At 36.8% G+C, this 18,730-nt stretch overlaps 2 protein-coding genes across 4 annotated transcripts in view; one reads left to right on the top strand and one right to left on the bottom strand.

Moving 5' to 3' along the window:
- Positions 1-18,730, bottom strand: part of clip3 (CAP-GLY domain containing linker protein 3) — a 769,717-nt gene that overhangs the window by 610,141 nt on the left and 140,846 nt on the right. The gene's annotated exons all lie outside the window — the stretch shown is intronic.
- dhrs13a.3 (dehydrogenase/reductase (SDR family) member 13a, duplicate 3) lies at positions 9-3,828 on the top strand. 3 transcript variants are annotated; one of them, XM_079886038.1, is made up of 6 exons: positions 9-282; positions 416-534; positions 622-745; positions 819-1,145; positions 1,233-1,506; positions 3,398-3,828. In XM_079886038.1, the coding sequence occupies exons 1-5, from the start codon at positions 156-158 to the stop codon at positions 1,490-1,492; spliced, it is 957 nt and encodes a 318-aa protein (XP_079742164.1). In that variant the 5' UTR covers positions 9-155; the 3' UTR covers positions 1,493-1,506; positions 3,398-3,828. The 3 variants fall into 3 exon arrangements, with proteins under 3 accessions (XP_079742164.1, XP_079742163.1, XP_079742162.1); XM_079886037.1 differs by lacking the exon at positions 3,398-3,828 and adding an exon at positions 2,603-2,692; XM_079886036.1 differs by lacking the exon at positions 3,398-3,828 and having other exon boundaries at positions 1,233-2,692.

The following is an 18,730-nucleotide window of genomic DNA, read 5'->3' as shown; positions in this document are numbered from 1 at the left end:
AGCGCTTGTCAGAAGTTAAACCCGGAAACTGGCCGTTACAAAAGCTTGAAAAAAACACGATAACAGTCTGGAGTGAGCAACGGAGCAAAACACATGTACTCTCATAAACTTTGAAAATTTGTAACATTCCTCAATTGACGCCCTCAAAGGACATAATGTCTATCCTGTTGTCAGTGCTGGCCGGTGTGCTGGCTATATATATCCTGCTTTATTACACCGTGTTTAAAGGAGCTAGATTTAAGAGCAGCGTCACGTTAAAGGGGAAAACCGCAATTGTAACAGGTTGGAAACATTTGAACGCTTAAGTGCGATACATGATATATTTGCATATTTATATCTACTGTAGTTTGCTGTACATCAGAGAACATTTAACGTTGTCTCAGGGTTGAGCAATCAATAATTTGTATGTTTGCAGGAAGTAATACAGGCATTGGAAAACCCACAGCCTTGGATCTGGCCAAGAGAGGGGCCCGAGTGATCCTCGCCTGCCGAAACAAACAGAAAGCTGAAGCTGCAGTTTATGACATAAGAAAGGTGAACTCTTCCATTAACCTCAATTCCTCCCAGTTCTTATTACACTGAGATAAGTCTAAAAGAAAGAACTTGCTGTATATCCTCCAGGAAAGTGGGAACTCTGAGGTACTGTTCATGCAACTGGACCTGGCCAGTTTAAAGTCAGTGCGTGATTTTGCTGAGACTTTTCTGAAGAGTGAACCAAGGCTCGACTTGCTCATTAACAATGCAGGTAACTTAAGAGGCAATCTGGTGTATGGACACATGCAAGAACATGATTTCAGTGTGTGAGGTTTTCTCTCTAGGTGTTATCGCATCAGGCAGAACTGATGATGGCTTTGGCATGGCGTTCGGCGTCAACCACCTGGGCCACTTTTTGCTGACGCTGTTGCTGTTGGATCGCCTGAAGCAGTCAGAGCACAGCCGCGTTGTCAACGTGTCCGCCCTGCTGCATCGTCTTGGTTCTGTGGACTTCAACCTCCTCAACGCCCACAAGGATCTGGTCACAGGTCAGTCTTCCTGGCACGCATTCAGAGCCTACTGCCACAGCAAACTCTGCAATGTGCTCTTTACCCGTGAGCTCGCAAACCGCTTGGAGGGGACGAGTGTCACCTGCTATTGCCTGCATCCAGGTTAGTGGTCCTTCGTTTTTTTTGTTTGCCATTATATCACAAGTATTATTATTCCTCCACATTTTCTTCATTGTCTCTTCTTCATAGGTGTCATAGCCACTGAGATTGGTCGGAATATGAGTTCGGTGCAGAAGCTGGTTTACCCGATCATGTCCAAGCTGTTTTTCCTGGACCCTGAGGGAGGTGCGCAGACCACGCTATACTGTGCTTTGCAGGAGGGACTCGAGCCTCTGAGTGGACGCTACTTCTCTTCCTGCGCTCTGCAGAATGTTAGCGCTGACGGACGGGACGATGCCCTGGCCAGGAAGCTTTGGGAAGTGAGCGAGAGGCTGTGTGGCCTGTCTTAAGTGAGCTCACGCAGGTTTGTGGAACAATAGAACTCCACACACAAAAGCCCAATAACAGCATTATGAGTATCAGCTGTTGTGGTTCTTCATTTAATTCACAGGTGCACACGTAGCTGAGGTGGCTGGTTTTTGCACGTAGTATATATTGTTTTAAAATATGTTGTTGCTTTAAATGAATACAATATATTTCAATTAGGGGTTCACTGATATTTAATTTCTGCTTAATACCATAACCTGATCATTTGTTTTTTTGTTGTAATGGACCTATAAATTGTCTTAATCAAATAAAAATAAAACACTAAAACCTAAACTTATTTAGGCATCACAACATTATAATGTACAGAATGAAAAATGGATATTTGTTTTGAGATTTGTAAAGATTATATCTAACATTATTATCATCAAATTCGTAGTATTTTTTTAAGATTGACTGAAAGTGTTAGATGATGGCAAAAGTAATCTAAATGTAAAAAGTAAAAGAAATCAGCATAAAATGAATTCGAATTAAATTATGATAAAAAAATGACATATTGCGTAACACTTTATTTTAAGGTGACGTAGTTACTCATTACTACATGTAGTACTACTACTTACTATAGTAATAACAGTAAATTAACTAACCCTAAAACCAAATGTAACTCTATAGTAAGTACATGTAGGCTAGTTAATTAATATTACTCAGTACTTATTTGAGTAAGCACAATGTAACTACGTCACCCTAAAATGAAGTGTAACCAAAAATGGGCCAATAACTAATGTTGTACCAATGTATTGTGCATCCCTACTTTAAATTAAGTAACGATATATGCATAGCTTGGGGAACAGTAACCAAAGTAACATTTAATGTTCCTATGATATGTAATGCTTATTATTTTTTTGAAAATATGTAGAGGTGAAGTAGAGTTATGATTTGTATTCACTCAGTGGACTTTGTATTAATGTTTGTTCGTTGTCTCTCTCTCTCTCTCTCTCTCTCTCTCTCTCTCTCTCTCTCTCTCTCTCTCTCTCTCACACTATTTTTTTCTGGACTCTTTCATTGGGCTGTTTTTATAAACATGCATGAATGTGTTGTTCCTTTTTTTAACGATCAATTATTTTGACTCAAATTAGAACATTGCATCCACTGATTATTTTTTGCATTTTTTTAAACTCATGACCAATTCAAATACCTCATGTATTTGAAAATCAAATGAAGAAAGTAAAAAAAGAAAAAAATGTTCAAGAACAGTTTCTTTCATTCATTTAAAGCCTATTTACCTTGTCAGATAGGATATTGTACCTATATATCGATGGGATGTTGTACCTTTTTGGTTCACTGGGGGGCAGTAGCGTGTCACATTTGGCAACTTCAACTCAGGGCAACACACAACCTTAAGAGTCTACAGAGACCTCGGTCAAGATGACAATCATTAGAATAAAGTAGGTTAGATTACACTGAGAATTGCAGAAGTAATTTCATGTCATATTAGAGTTTGCTTTTCCAATGAATGAAAGTGGGCGTCTGGGGCTACAATCATTCAGTGTGATGGGATAACCAAAAAGAAGACTTGTTATAGACCCATACCCATATCCATGCATCTTCGACAGAACCCCCGTTGCTAATAGATCCTTTACCTCACAATGGGATAGTCACGTTTTGACACTTTTTTTTTATAGACCTCATCTTAGCATCCTGTTTATATATGCTGATATTTTTACTCTTCATTCTCTGTCTTACTGCATACTATCCAGGTGGATGAATCTGGTCAGTTTTACCCAGTTTCTTCTGTTCACTTATTGTTTTCCAACCTGAAAGTATCAGATCCATTGACTGTCACTTGTGCCGTATTTATAAAATCCATTCTGTGCTCATGTCACCGATCATATCTCAAATGTTGGCCACCTCTCCTCTGTGTTTGTTCTCAGGCATGGTAAGTCTGTAACTACACCATCCTCTTCGATTCGTTTTGTAGAAGCAAAACACATTGATGAGTGACGGCAGGTGTTTACTTTGGACGCACTCCCAAGCTCTTTGGCACAGTACTTAACGACTGGATTAGTGCATCAATTAGCAATCACTGCATGGGAGGAGCCTGATTGATCGAGACTGCTGCTGCTGCTAAGGCTGGGCGTGGGGCATGCTGGGGCATGTGAGTGTGGGAAGCAGCTGTGTGTGTGTGTGTGTGTGTGTGTGAGAGACTGTGTAGTGTCCAGCTGCTTGAGAATTAGTTCAAAGGATTAATTTCACTGCATGATGGCAGAATAAAACCATACGGCCCTTGTTGACCTTGTAAGGTAATCTCATGCATACCTGGAACTGTCACATGATTGTGATTTGCTAAAGCTAATGTGTCTTCAAAAAAAAAAAAAAAGATATTACAAGTTGGAGACCACTATAATATATTAACATTTGTCTTGTTTATATTGTATTACAAAATGTAAAGAAATTATTCTATAAATATTACAATATTACAATGGAACTATTATAGTAGTTGTCTCATAATATATTTGTTGACTTGTTTATATTTTTATAATAATACAAGATAAAAATTATATTAATTGAGAACTAGTATTATGATGAGAAAATTAAATATATTTTAATAAAAAAAATATGATTGAATGTATAATTGAACTATTATTATATTAATTATTATTATAGTAAATTATACACACTCACACACACACATTCTTTTAATGTTTTTTAAAAAAAGTCTCTTCTGCTCACCAAGGCTTCATTTATTTGATCCAAAATACAGCAAAAACAGTAATATTGTGAAATATTTTTACAATTTAAAATAACTGTTTTCTATTTGAATATATTTTAAAATGCAATTTATTTCTGTGTTGGTAAAGCTGAATTTTAGGCATAATTTCTCCAGTCTTCAGTGTCACATGATCCTTCAGAAATCATTCTAATATGATGATTTGATGCTCAAGAAACATTTATTATTATTATCAATGTTGAAAACAGTTGTGTACATTTTTTCTTTCCAGAATTATTTGATGAATAGAAAGTTCACAATAACAGCATTTATCTGAAATAGAAAGATTTTGTAATATTATCACTACCGTTCAAAAGTTTGGGGTCAGTAAGATTTTTTTTATTTTTTTTTGTGTAAAGAAATGAAAGGAATTAATTATTTCACAATATTACTGTTTTTGCTGTATTTTGGATCAAATAAATGAAGCCTTGGTGAGCAGAAGAGACTTCTTTTAAAACATTAAAAAATCTTACCGTTCTAATGCTTTTGGTGCAAAATGATACAATGCAGTTTTCATTTTATTTTGTATGTTCGCCCTTAAAAACCCCTATGAAATCAAAGAAATTTTGTGGCTTTTAGTCCATGTCCATTAGATTTGTGGTTGTGTATTAAATGCTAAACAATACTCAAAAATGTTGGCAAAATTACCTTTTAACAGATATGTGCATAATTACAATTTTCAGTAATACAGACCAAAATTAGTGATGACTAACTACACCGACTCTTGTCCAATCAGATGCTCTCTAGCATGAGAATGTCCCTTCCCCATTACCATTTGCAATTACAATTGCTTCTAAGATGACTGTGAAGTATGTATATCCTGTTGGCTATTTAAGAAAACCTTTTATTATCCACTCAAACTTTCTTTTTTAAATAGGGAACATGTCAAGCAGTTTCATTGTGTTTTAAAGTTATATTTGTAATAACATAATTGGCTGAGGGCAGCGAGATTACGTCATTGGCTCAGTGCGTACAGTGACTGGTTTTCACTGCAGAAGGTAGCAGGTGGTCAGGGGAGCAGCACACTTCCATCTCAGCCTGAGAGGCTGAGAGTGATGCTGGGTCTCACTTTAGAGTAACACGCGAGGTGTGAGATGGGAAGGGGGGTTTGATTGTGAGAATGGGTGACAACATTTTGGAGAATCATTCAAATAAAGGCTGCTTGTGTCACGAGCAAAGCCTTCCTGTTTATCCTTCTCGCCCGCCCCGTGCAGAAATGCCATCTGAAGGCGGTAAATAGAAGCATCCTTTGGGTCATGTTATTTCCACAGGTGCAATTAACACCCCCATCTGCTAATCTGTGATTAACGATGTTTACAAATATGCTGCACATGCCGGAGAGTGTCAGAATAGCAGCTCACACCTTCTTCTTACTCTTTCCTATCTTGTCTGTCGTCTTCCATGGTATTGTGTTTCTGGATTAGTAATTAGGGTTTGGGTGGGAGGTGGCAGATGGAAACCAGACCCTTAAAGCAGTAGCATCTGAGCAGGGCAAATTTAGGATGGATGGATGGATGGATCTAGGTAATTCTAGTTCTCACACATATACATATATATATAATAAAACAAAGTAATGTTTGTAAAAACTGTTAATAAAAAAAACACCAATTTAAGATTTTTTTTGTATTTGTTTTACTCCTTTTTTGCTGTTATGACAGCAGCACTAGTTGCATGAAGTTCACCAGTTTGTGTAAAACCTGATGATCATGTTCTCCTGCATGATTTTGATCCATTTGATTTTTGATAATACAATTTAATTATAAACATTTTGTTGATATAATTAATGTTAATATGTGTTAAATTATAAATGTCCAAGTTTTATAATATAAATTACATTTAAATATATAATCCCAGGTGGAAACACTGATCTGATTTGGATTTTATTTATAATGATGATTTTATTATTAATTATATTTTTGTATAATTAAAATTGTCAATCCTCATTTATTAAAGTGCTCGCAAGAGATCGCTGCATTAATTGTTGAAAATAAGAGAAATGTTAAAACCACTAAATGTAGACTCCATTCAAATTTAAAATTTCTTTATTTTTACTACTGTATCTTTTTTTAGTTTAATCTTAAAATACACATATATTGTATTGTATATTGTAAAAATTTGTTAAAACTTGTTCCTAAGTTTTGCATCTTCATTTTGAAAATTATTGTAACAATTGTTAAAATCTCCAATAAATAGAGTATTAAAAAAAAATTACTAATCATCATTATAATGTTTGCAATCTGAATTATGCTGTTGTGATTTATACAGAATTTATTTTACCATCTATATTAACCCTTTACATGGCAAAGACGGCATAGAAAGTGCATTTAAGTACAGAACCTAAAGGTGATGATACACAGGGCAACTTTTTGAGCAATGTTGCCGTCAACGGGCAACCAGATGAGAGACAGGGCCCACGACCGATCTAAATGATCCAGATAGAAATTTATTGCCCATTTTCAATGGGAAAGTGCCCAAGCAACAATCGTGTTGCAAGATTGCCCAGCAACATTGCTCAAAAAGTTGCCCTGTGTATCATCACCTTAAGACTTCTACCTAACTTGCCTGAAACTTGAACACTATTCTTTTGCTGTTTTGTATGCACTGGCATTTCCTTCAAGAAATGGGAAATGTAGTTTTGAATACTCCCCTTTAATGTTCTGTACCTGTCATATAGTGTTGAAAACTTTCCCAGTGATGTGCTGCTTTAAATGAGCCCGTTGCTCTTTGACTGTGCCTGGAGACCAGGAGTGCATTAAAAAATAGACAAGCAAGTTATTGCTGGTTTCGTAAAAGCTTCATAAACATACATTAATTTGCACCATTTAGGTAAATGAGCCCATTTCCTTGTTTTAGCAATTTGCTGTAATCTAATGACGAACTGTAGCTTGCTGTGCACAGCTCTGAAAGCATGCTGCTGGGTAAGCCAGCTTTATAAACGCTATCAATTAGGCTGATGCTACAATGCTCCACAATTGTTTTACTAATTGCCAATTAGCTACCTTGAAATAAAGCACCATTTTTATTTTATTTTAGAGATTTACTGAGCAATCACTCATTTTCAAACAAGTACAGGATATTTGCAAAAAACATTAACGCTGTCCCAGAGGAAGGAAGGTGATATCTAGTGGTGTTTTCAACACAGAGGGAAGAAAACTGCGTGCAGCATCAATCCATTTCTGTTTGTATGGAGGAGGAGAAAGGACAAGAATCACTGTTAATCACAATTTACTTGGTTGAAACACACATGACGTGCAGTATTTACTCTCATTTTTAATCTGTCGTACTCCTGAGAATACATAATGAATTGTCAAACAGCAGGCTGGTTAATAATTAGTCAGGCCGTCTTTGGTTAAACAAAGAGAAGGAGATACTCTAGATCTTTAATGGCAGGGTTCAGTCAAGTTGTGACAGTCATTCATTAAGACGTCTTATAAAAAGCACAGCTGGCGCAACAGTCATGCTCTGTGTTTTTGGAAGTGTGTTTTACAGTGGAGAGGTGAGACTCTGAATGGATAACAGCTTCTCTGGGGTTGTTTTTGTTGTGATGCATCACATGAACAACGTTACATTTTTCTTGTCAAACGGCCAGTCAAATGCGAATCGCCCGGTTACTCAAAGACAATGAAAGAATTCCAATTATGCACAAACGACTTCGGTTGGAGAGCTCACGGAAACGTTAACGTTTCTGTGAAGTTATAAACAAGAAGCTCTTATTGACAGTTCAAGGCTTCCTCTTTGTCTGAAATCCACTGAAAATTGAAAGAGAAATTCAGAGGAAGCATGATTATTGATTGGATACTAATTGCACTCCTGAAAAAATAAACAGGCCAGACTGGATCAAACATACCTATCAGATGCACTATTAGCACCTCATTCACTGCGTGAAAGAGTAAACAATGTTTAGGAGGGAAAATGCCACCCAAAATGAAAATTGTCATTGTTTATTTGACAATACCTGTATGACCCTGAAAAAATGTCCCAGTGTTTTTTGTCCTCACAATGAAAGTCAATGGGGCCAATGTTTGGGACGCCATTGACTTTCCTTGAATTAACTTTTCAAAATGTCGTCTTTTGTGTTCCACAGAAGTCATACAGGTTTGGAATTACATGAGGATGTAAAAAGCAAGTGTTTTAAAAGGACATCCACTACCGAATATATATATATATAAATACACACACATGCTTGTATATATTTAAGAAAAATGTGTAATTTATATATAAAAAAATTATATTTATATATAATATAAATTATATATAAATATATACAGTATATGTATGCAAATATTTCTTAAATATATACATGCATGTGTGTGTATTTATATATACAAAATAATTATACACAGTACACACACATATATTATGTAAACACAAACTTTTATTTTGGATGCGATTAATCGCGATTAATCTTTTGACAGCCCTAATATATATATTTTTTATGTATATATATATATATATATATATAATATAAATAAATATATATATATATAATATAAATAAATAAATATATATATATATATATATATATATATATATATAATATAAATATAAATATATATATATATATATATACACACACACACACACACACACACACACACACACACACACACACACACACACACACACACACACTGTAAACAAATATTGTTGGTTTAACTTAAAAAAAGCAAGTTACCTGGTTTCCTTAAATTTGAGTTAAGACAACAAAGGAGATTGGTTTAATTAATAGAAACTCAAAATATTATGTTATCTTAACCACATTAATTATCTAAGTTGATTTGACAAAAGATAAAAAGTTGTGATGAATCATAAAACAAATATTTTTTTACAGTGTAGGCCTATATATTAAATTAATACTTTTATTCAGCAAGGATGCATTACATTGATCAAAAGTCACAGTAAAGACATGTTAATGTTACAAAAGATCTCTATTCCTATGAAATCTGTTCATTTGAACTTTCTATTCATTAAAGAATTCTGAGCACCAAATCAACATATTAGAATTATTTCTGAAGGATCATGTTGAGTTGGTTGCAAAACTTGGAAACCGTGACAAACATTAAAAGGAAAAAAGGAAACGATGAGAAACGAACTAAAAGTCCATGAAACACGAAACTGAAGCTAGAACTCTTAAACTTCTGTGCTCTCGTATCACGTCTTTTGCTAGTCATTCTAAAAATGCGGCGCTCTAGTTAAAAGAACTTTTTTCAACTAGACCTTGCGCTTTTTTCCTTTCCGCTGACCTGGATTTTTAATGCGTGAACCGGACCTTAGTACGCATGCAGTTTTCAATGGCCTAGATTTATTTGTCCCTATATTTGAATGCTCCACTAGCACGCAGGATTTAAATGGCGGAATATTATGACGGCTCGTTCACGAGTGGGACTGGTGCTTTGACTGCGGTGCCTTTGAGCCATTTTCTCAGGGGGACTAAATCTGTTAATTAATGAGCATGGTGAACTAACTCCTCTTGGCTCTGGCGACAGCGGAAACATGCCAAAGCAACAAACACAAACAGATGTGCGAGGCAATGGGATGGAAAACAAAATCCATATCTTCTCGCAACGTTGTGCAGCAAGTTGCGTTGCACGTACTTCTCTACGTCTTATTTGGAACTTTCTGTTATTGATGTCTAATTGCTGCATCAGCTGTGGTCTCAGTCTCTGGGTCAGTGTGTCTTGGCAGGCCCACATAGCCACAAGGGCTTTTTATTTATGGGTTGAAATGTGAACTGGGAGGACTACTTTTGATCACTAGCAATTTGTCTAATAAGGTGGAAAATCCTTAACCACATGAGGCCAAGAGTTTGGGGCATGTGGCGTAGAGGGGGTGGCGTATAGCTGTGCCGCTTGGGGAGCTTGTGATCCCTGTTCTGAATCAAGAGTGCAGCTCAGGTAGGGTTTTAATTATGGTTCCCTACTTCCCCAGACTCTTCAGACACACAGACCTCACAGTTGGGACACTCTCGGTCTCCAAAGCAAAACCTGATGCCATTGAACCAGAGAGGTGCTCTAGTGCAGACAACTGAGATCTTTTCGTTTTTGTGTATCCAAAGCTCAGTGGCGATCAGGTGGGGTGTGTTGATTGGATTCATGCGGTCTCATTGATCTCCACTCGTTGATGCACATGCACTGCTTTTGCACTCTTTATGGTTTTTGTAGGAGGGATCGATTGACTGCAAGAGCAATGTAAACACGGATACTAATGCAGCTTCTACATGACTAACTTCCTACTTGAATATAACCAGTGGAACTGGGCAGATAAATCAACGCTGAGATTTTGTGAAATGTGCCATTTGATGTCATTTTCAAGATGACGGAGACTACCATGCCCAGGCCATAGAAACACCCCCCCCCACCCCCAAAAAACGGTTATATATGTTTTATTTCCTTAAGTTAATGTTAATTTGCACATTCAAGTTGAAAAAATGAATTGATGTGTTATGAAAGAACATGAGTAAACAACGAACAATAGTATAACATACATTAATTTTAATTAGTTTTTAATTTAAAAATTGTTTACAGATTGAACTGTATTGCAAAGTGTTGCCAAAATTGTTTAAATGTTTTATTATTATTATTTATTGTTTAAAGAAAACTATAACATTTTATCGGCGTAGCCTATTCACAAAGTTCACTATAATAATAATAAATGTAACTATTGTAATTTATAACAATGAACAGTAGTATTATAATTCGTATTATGAAATATTTCTAATCTAGATAAATTTTTCTAAAAATGTTGTTAACAAATTGAACCTAACTGCAAACTTTTACCAACATGATTTGCCGAAGTAGTCGTTAAGTGTATTATAATTATAATAATTTAATTCATACATTGAAATTATCAGAATATTTTTTATTTTATTTTATTTATTTATTTTGCTGCTAATAGCAAATGCAAGCATTCTGCTGTCACAGGTTTTATATATGGCACTGGTTTTTGACTATGGTGTATGATTGACTGGAATGCTTTGAGGTTGGCAGTTCTTGACTGTTCCCACCTCTGATTTGGTTTGGAGCGCAGGATTATTTAGACATCAGTTCAAGCAGTGGACAACAGTGATCAACAAGTGCGGCCCGCTGCCCTCTTGGCAAGCTTCTGTGCAGCAGATGGGACAGAGTCATCAATATCGGCCGCTGGCCATTGATCAGCTGTATTGATCAGGATGGGCAGTGGGGCCAAGGGAAGGAAGGGCCTGCTGGATCTCATCGGAGCAATTGTTTAGGGTCACTGACAAATTCAATTGCCTATCAGGGAGCGATCATGGAAACAAACGGCTGCTGTCGATGCAAGGGCTGTACCCTGTGGTAGCTGTCACTCAGCATTACTCCCGGTTTGGGAGAGCGTGAGGGGTTGTTTGCGCACATACAGATGTCAGTTAGGTTACTGGGGCACTGGAGGGCAATCTCTTGCCCCTGACTGCCCACTGTGTCCTGTTTGTTGCCAACAAACTCTCAAATTCTTTATGCTATACTGCTGTCGTGTTCATAGTCTCTAAATTAAAGCTGTATTGCCATGAACAGCTTCCTAAAACCACAAACCTGCCCTTTTGTGACATTTGCTGAGTGTGTTCAAGTTGGCTATTGACAGATAATGTCATTCATAGATTTCCCACAGTGACAAGCAATTTAGCTTTCTAGAGTTCTTTGATGTTTGGACTTTCTTGTCATTTTGTTGTCTTAGATCTTTTTTTTCTTCTATGCTAGCACATTTTCTTTTTGTGATTATTGTATTTTAATTTATTTACTTAAACAACAACAACTGGATAATTGTGAGTAAACTGAGAAATTACCTACTATAAATATTTCTTACTGGCCATTAAAATGCACTTTTTGCATTTTTTTATGATTACAAATTAGTTTTATAAAAAAAAAAAAAAGAAGATTCCATAGTAATAGGCAATGCTTATTACTAGCATATTTATGACTTTTTTATTGTGGTAACTTTATTGTATTTTTTTTTTTATAGAAAAGTTAAATATATTTCCATAAAAATAATTAAATACAATATTCCTTTATAAACTTGGGATAGTACATTTTTCATGGAGGTAAAGTTGTTTCTTCAGTAATTAAGCCATTTTTCATCTCATTTTGCTTTTGGTGAGTGTTCATTTGTACCTCTGCATTACAACATGCAATCCCATTCTCTCTCATATTAAGCAGTGAAACACCTCAAAAGCTGAAAGCAGTTCATTCTGTGCTCTGTTAGCCCTATAACCGGAGCGGAGATTCTGCATGGTCATGTGACCTGCTGTTTAGGCTGACTGCTTCTTCTGTTCAGGGTGTCAGACGAAACTCCTAACTAGCTTGCAGGGGCCCTCAATCGAAAGAGTGGCTCGGGGCTCTTCGTTAACTAATTACGGAAAACAGGAGTGCCCTCCCTCATTCCCCTTCTCCACAGCTTTTTTTTTTTTTTTTTGAAGGGGGGTGTTTTTGATAAGGTTTGCACTCTTGTCAACAAGCTCGTATTTAATTAGTGTTGATTGTTGTTAGCATGTTCAATAGTTATTAATTAGAGCTGGGAGGGGCCTGCCACTTGATTGCATGCCCGGAGCAGTGACATCTTGTGCTTTTTCACACTCAGTCATGACATGGTGTAGAAATGACGGACCAAAAAAAACGGAAAGAGAAAGATGAGAGCACAGAATGGTTATTTCTAAGAATATGGAAACGGATAAACATAAATTTGACCTTGGGTACTTTAACCGGGAGCATTTGTGGTCAGATTTGTGACTGGGTCAGCGATAGATTGAAAACATCTTAAAGGTGATTTGTTGTAATAATAATACTAAGTATAGTAAAATTGATTGTTAATGAATTTAGCATAATGAATATGTTTGCATAGAACCTAATGGCAAAACATTTTGTTGTTTAAACAAAAATAATTTCTGAACCTTATTCCAAACTTATTCCAAAGAGTTCTGTTCAGTTGCTATGTAGCTAATCAAGATATTGGCACTCTGATACTGGAAGTCTATGCAGGTTTCTTCCTTTTTTCCGCACAGTGCATTAGATCCCCGTTCCGCTTGCAACAAGATGCATTGAAAGCTGCTACTGCTTAAATGCAGAAATGTTGCATAAACCTGGAGACGTTCGGATGAGGTCTGGTAGAAAATGATTTCTATATGTATGCATATTTCACTATATACGCGACAGAGATGGGCTAAAATATATCATTTTCTGTCTTTGTGCACCAGGAATTGTCTTGAGGTTCATTCTAAACTTCTGCTGTGGGGTGCATTTCCCGCTGTTCAGCTGAGCATATACCCTCATTCGAAGTCGGCGCGAGCAGCTCTGCCTATTAAAATGTAAATTCCCTCTCGGTGCAGCAGGCCCAGACTGTGGAACTCAGCGGGTGAAGAGGGTGTGTGTGTGTGTGTGTGTGTGAAGAGACAAAGTGTATGTGTGTGTGTGGTGAGCCTATTTTCCAGCTTGGTCTGCTCTCTGGATTGGCAAGATGTGACAGTACAAAAATAGATGTTCGTTTTCTGTTCATAAATGCATAAATACTTTTCACATACTTTTTCATTAAAGTTCAATTAAATTAACTACTGGGCATAGCGTCGCTGTATATGTAAAAAATAAAAAGATCGCAAACCCATCGATTAAAATAAGCCGCTGCATTGAAAACCTGAATTAATGTGAACCAAAATAAGACAAAATTATGGAGTATATATGTATGCTATCTCATGTATATTAGATTTTTGTTTTCCCCTTCAATGTTGTACATCAAGTGAAAAGGTTTTGAATGTAATTTCACATAATAAGTAGACTAACTTTGCGAGAGAATACTTTAACGTTGCGATTTACATTTATTGCCCATGGTTTCCTTTATTTGTGCATTTCATAGACATATAATTAAATAACATTATACAATAAGGTCTTAGTCACAATAATTCTGTTGAGGCAGTATAAATCATTAGTGTGTGTTTTTACTTTCTTGCAGTGGATGTTTGGTTTATTATTTCCTATAGAAAATGTTGTGCATAGAAATGGAGAGAATTTTAACTAAATAGCTCATTTAGCTATTTTATGAAAATTATAATCTATCTTAGGCACTTTTGAAGTTTGACAATTAACTAATAATGCAAATATGACCCAAAGCGTGTTGCAAAGATCACTGTGTTAGTTCTATTCACTACCATACGTTTCTTGTACATTGCACTAGGTGGAGCTGTGATCTTTTGGTAGAAGGCCACTGAGACGTGTGTGTGTGTGTGTGTGTGTGTGTAAAAGAGAGAGGGAGAAAGAGTGGACAGGAGGGCCGGAATAGCTCTTTTTTTTTCCTTTTTTTATATACCTGGTAGGCGCTGTGCAATTGCAGAAGCATACTTCCGTGACCCATTGGGTAATTAGAAATAATAGAGCGTACTGTGAAAGACCCAACATTCAGAATTAATCGATTACTCTTGTAGTATTAATGTATGAATGTGATTTGTGGTGTGTCCATACCGAGAGTCGCTGAAATGCATTGGAGACCCCAATGCAAAAGTACCCACGTCCCCCATTTCAAAAAATAAATAAATTAAAATAATTTGCAAACTATCTAGGGTTTAGTTAGTTATACAGTTGGCACAGCCTTCAAAAGTGTTTGAAACTGATATTGTTGATAGATCATTATACTTTGAAATACTATACTATATCAGATAAGTGTGGTCAAAATCTAATTTACTTGATTTCTCTAATGCATACTGTTGGTGTTTTCATAATGATGCATTTAATATCACTGGATGATCTCAGTGGTGCTGGAGTGATTGACTGTGTTTACATACGTGTTGTGTTTGATTGTTAAATGGTGTTCTGTGTACACTCCAGTGAAAATAACACATACTTGATACACAAAAAGCAGCCAGTTCCTGTAAATCAGTATAATCCTGTCATGGTTGCCAATACAATTCACCCAAACCAACATTTCAACGTCTTATATTTTCCTCTAGTCCTTGTTAAAGAGTGGCAGAAATAATGTAGAGGCTCATTTCAGATGCATTGCTGTCAATTGTCTCACAATAATTGGCATTGATTTAGCAGTTAGAATCTGATTTAGTCAAGGCTCTTGTCCGTAATGTTCCTTGGGCTTTAGGTGCCAGAGCCTTTTCTTAGACTTTGGTGGTAAATAATCCGAGAAGATCTACGTAACGGGGAGATTGTGCCAGCCTTGCATCTTAATATCGCAGTGTGAACATGCAATGACTACGTCGATGATTTAGAAGGTGGTATAGTGCCACATTTTCACCACATCAGGGCATCTTTTGTTAGCAAAAAGGAAAGATGGTAAAATATCTCAGAAAGATATAACAATGTTCTCAGCATGTTAATCCCAAACAGCAGACATCAGAATTAACGGAGCAATGCTCGGTACCACCCAATTGGAGACACTCTAGAGGTACTTTGAAAAGCCATTTCAGGAAGACTAAAGAGAACAAAAATTGTTCGCCCATTTTCTTTAAAAAAGTGGAGGCCAATGGCGAACACATCATAATTTGAAAGACTCAAAATATCTTTCATGTAATTAGAGGTCATTTTAAGGAATAGCACTGCAGCCTATTTTGAAGAAACCATTCAGTCTCAATTGTTGAATTCATCCAAAAGTGAAAAAGTAAGGCTGAATGACGTTTTTATCCAGGCCTTTTGAACCCAGAGTTCAAGCATTATTGTTTGTGGCTCTTGCTGAATAGTAGGTGCCAAATACTGTTGTTATTGCTGATTGAAAAAGCACAAGCGCCCTCATAAAAGCACTGAAGTACCCTGGAAAAAAAAATGATATAAAATACTCCCCTGTCTGTCTTGTCAAAATATTGCAACATGTTTGCCATTCGACTTTCAACACAATGACTTAATGTACAGAAAAGGCAAAAGATTTTATTGGCACAAGCACGTGATTTATTGAGGTAACGGAGATTTCCTATCCATATCCGGTCAGCCTTGAGTTCTTACAGGGCTCTGTGGATGTTTTCAGGGATTCTGTTATTGTCCGTTTGTAACGGGCCGCGTTCATGAGGTCGTTTAGAATGGGTTATTGATTCGTTCTTTCCTGCCTACTATGTGGTGGTCATGATAACTAATTATGTCGGACCTCTGAAGGTGTCTGCGTGCAAGTATAGGTATGTAATTACTCTGTTTAATTACAGATCTTTTGAAGATCAGTGACTGGGATGTATGTGGTGAGTAAATGTTGTGATGGTTCACACACAATATTAAAGTGATTGCATTGACCTTTCGCACTCTGCTGTATGAACTGTGTCATTTGTTTTGTTGTCCTTATAGATCGGTTCAGGCCAGAGTTATCTAAATCCAACACTTCCTTCAGACTTAGAATGTGTATTATTTTTTTTTTAGGTATGTTTCTTAGTTAACATTTCAGCGTGTTTTTATTTTACTTGACAAGGAGGAAAACAAATGTCCAGACGGAAAATCCATTCTTTGGCTTAGCGGCGCACACAATGAGCCGAATTTGCCTCGACAACAATACAAGTGACAAAACCTCATTGTTTACCCAGGACCATTCACTATTATTATCTTATTTTCTCTGTAAGCCATTACACTTGTTTGGCACCCTTTATTTTCAAGAGAGCGTTTAAAAGCAGTGTGAGGTGAATTGTTGAATGTGCTTCCTGATAATGACCTAAGATTTCACCAGACCTGTTTTTTCCGCTGAGCTTGAGGCCCTCGGCTCCTTGAAGCGCAAAACGCACACGTGCGCTCACATATAAAACGATGAGACTCCGGCGGGGTCTGCGCAGCTAAACACATTGTGATTTATTGTGCTTTAATTTGGATGCCGTCTATTGTTTGTGGCTTGAGGAGGGTTGCCTGCTGACAGTAATTTCTGCGGTTTGTGTGGATTCTGCCCGAGCTAATAGCACTTTCTTTTACTCTGTGTTTGGCCCCAGTACGACAGAAGGAAGCAGGAAATAAACAGCGGTTCCTATTTACCCTGCCAATTTCACTTGACGGCGCGCTGCGTATTGAAATGAACTGGGCAGCCTTCTAATACTACAGAAAGTATGGAGCCGGCAGTGGCAGAGATAGATTGTAGCAGGCAATTACGTTGGTCCGGCCTCTGATTAGAGAGCTGCCTTGGTAGACACTCAGCCTCACGGCTGCCTCTTATCATGATGAGGCCGGTATTGGTCCGGACATTGTTTGATTGCTTTCAGACACATTTTCTAAATCCAACGCACACAACGTTTCCTGTTTCTTCATGCACTGCCGTGCTCACAAACTGCTCGGATTGTTTAACTTTCACCCCATCACTTTTACAATTTGCCTCTCTCGTCTCCGGTCAGCATGTTTTTCTGTTGATCTGAATTATCTTGTGCTCTATACTATCCACCTTTTTGAATGTGGAAGTTTCCTGTGATTTAAAACCATAAACATGTTGTCTTTTTCTGGTTCATCAAGATTTCACATCGCTTTACATGCTGTTAAACAGTTATTTGTTGTTTTTGTTGAATTCTGCATTAACGTCTATGTGTGAAGGGATAGTGGTTGGAGTTGCGCCAAAGTTTTGTAGCTTTATTTATTTAATAAAAAAAAATAAAAAAATTGTAAGTAAGAAGTCATGTCAGCTTCTTGAAGTGGTCGTTCAGTAAGCTTGGATACAGGATAAAGACACACCAATTACATTTACATATATTTTAAATGTTCAGTAGCGGTCAGACCATTTAATTAATTATTAATTTTTTTTAATATTAAATTATTATGATTATTGTTGTTATTATTATTACTATTAAATTATTTAGATTTCATTTACATTTTTTAATAATTTAAATTAATTTATTTTAATTTTAATTTGTCTTTTAAAATATGTAAAAGGCAGGGTAGGCAATTTGTTCCAGAACATTTTTGGGTTATGCTGGTTGAAGTCTCTTCACATCCTGATAGCAATCACTAAGTTACAGTAGGTGATTGAGGTCTGTGGAAGGCGTAGGACCATAAAATGTTCGTCCAATCATTGCATTCGGTCCGAAATAATGATACAATGTCTTACCTGCCTGTCAGAGTATGTATTTCCATAACTCCCTGCTTACGCAAACATCACACGTCATCAGCGCGTTTCATGCTATGTAGAGTTAGACAGACGTCAGTCACAGAGCACCGCAACCGCAACAACAGCCATAGTCCCTCCTGAAACAAAACAACAAGCTTATGCTGTTCACGCCATAACTACTGTAATTTGGAACAAACGGAAACCCAACATTATACTCGGAGCGGTTCGTGACTTGAATTTTTGTGTTTCAATGCCAAAACAATCAACGGCGAAATGATCTGCAGCAGTCAGGTGGTACAGGTCAGAGCTCTTTACGTTATGTTCATTATTATTGAAATGTTATGTGCTTTGAGACATGAGGTAGTTTAATGCAGTCTTTCATGACGCTTTTGTTTGCTCCTTGCTGTACACATTCATGTGTTTTGGAGGAGGCGTGGCTTTGTAGAGAGCTCTGAAGAGAGGCTGGGATCCTATGCTTTCAAAGCTAGTACGGTATTGCTGGCCT

Source organism: Squalius cephalus (assembly GCF_949319135.1).
Source record: "Squalius cephalus genome assembly, chromosome: 11".
Taxonomy (NCBI): domain Eukaryota; kingdom Metazoa; phylum Chordata; class Actinopteri; order Cypriniformes; family Leuciscidae; genus Squalius; species Squalius cephalus.
The sequence above is the reverse complement of the archived record's forward strand: the minus strand, read 5'-3'. Positions and strand labels throughout refer to the sequence as shown.

What these genes read in the sequence shown, in the direction of transcription:
- dhrs13a.3 (XM_079886038.1), top strand. Translation starts at nt 156, where the DNA reads ATGTCTATCCTGTTGTCAGTGCTGGCCGGTGTGCTGGCTATATATATC. An exon ending in GAAAACCGCAATTGTAACAG is followed by an intron (nt 283 to 415) that starts GTTGGAAACATT and finishes GTATGTTTGCAG; the next exon opens with GAAGTAATACAGGCATTGGA. An exon ending in CTTGCTCATTAACAATGCAG is followed by an intron (nt 746 to 818) that starts GTAACTTAAGAG and finishes TTTTCTCTCTAG; the next exon opens with GTGTTATCGCATCAGGCAGA.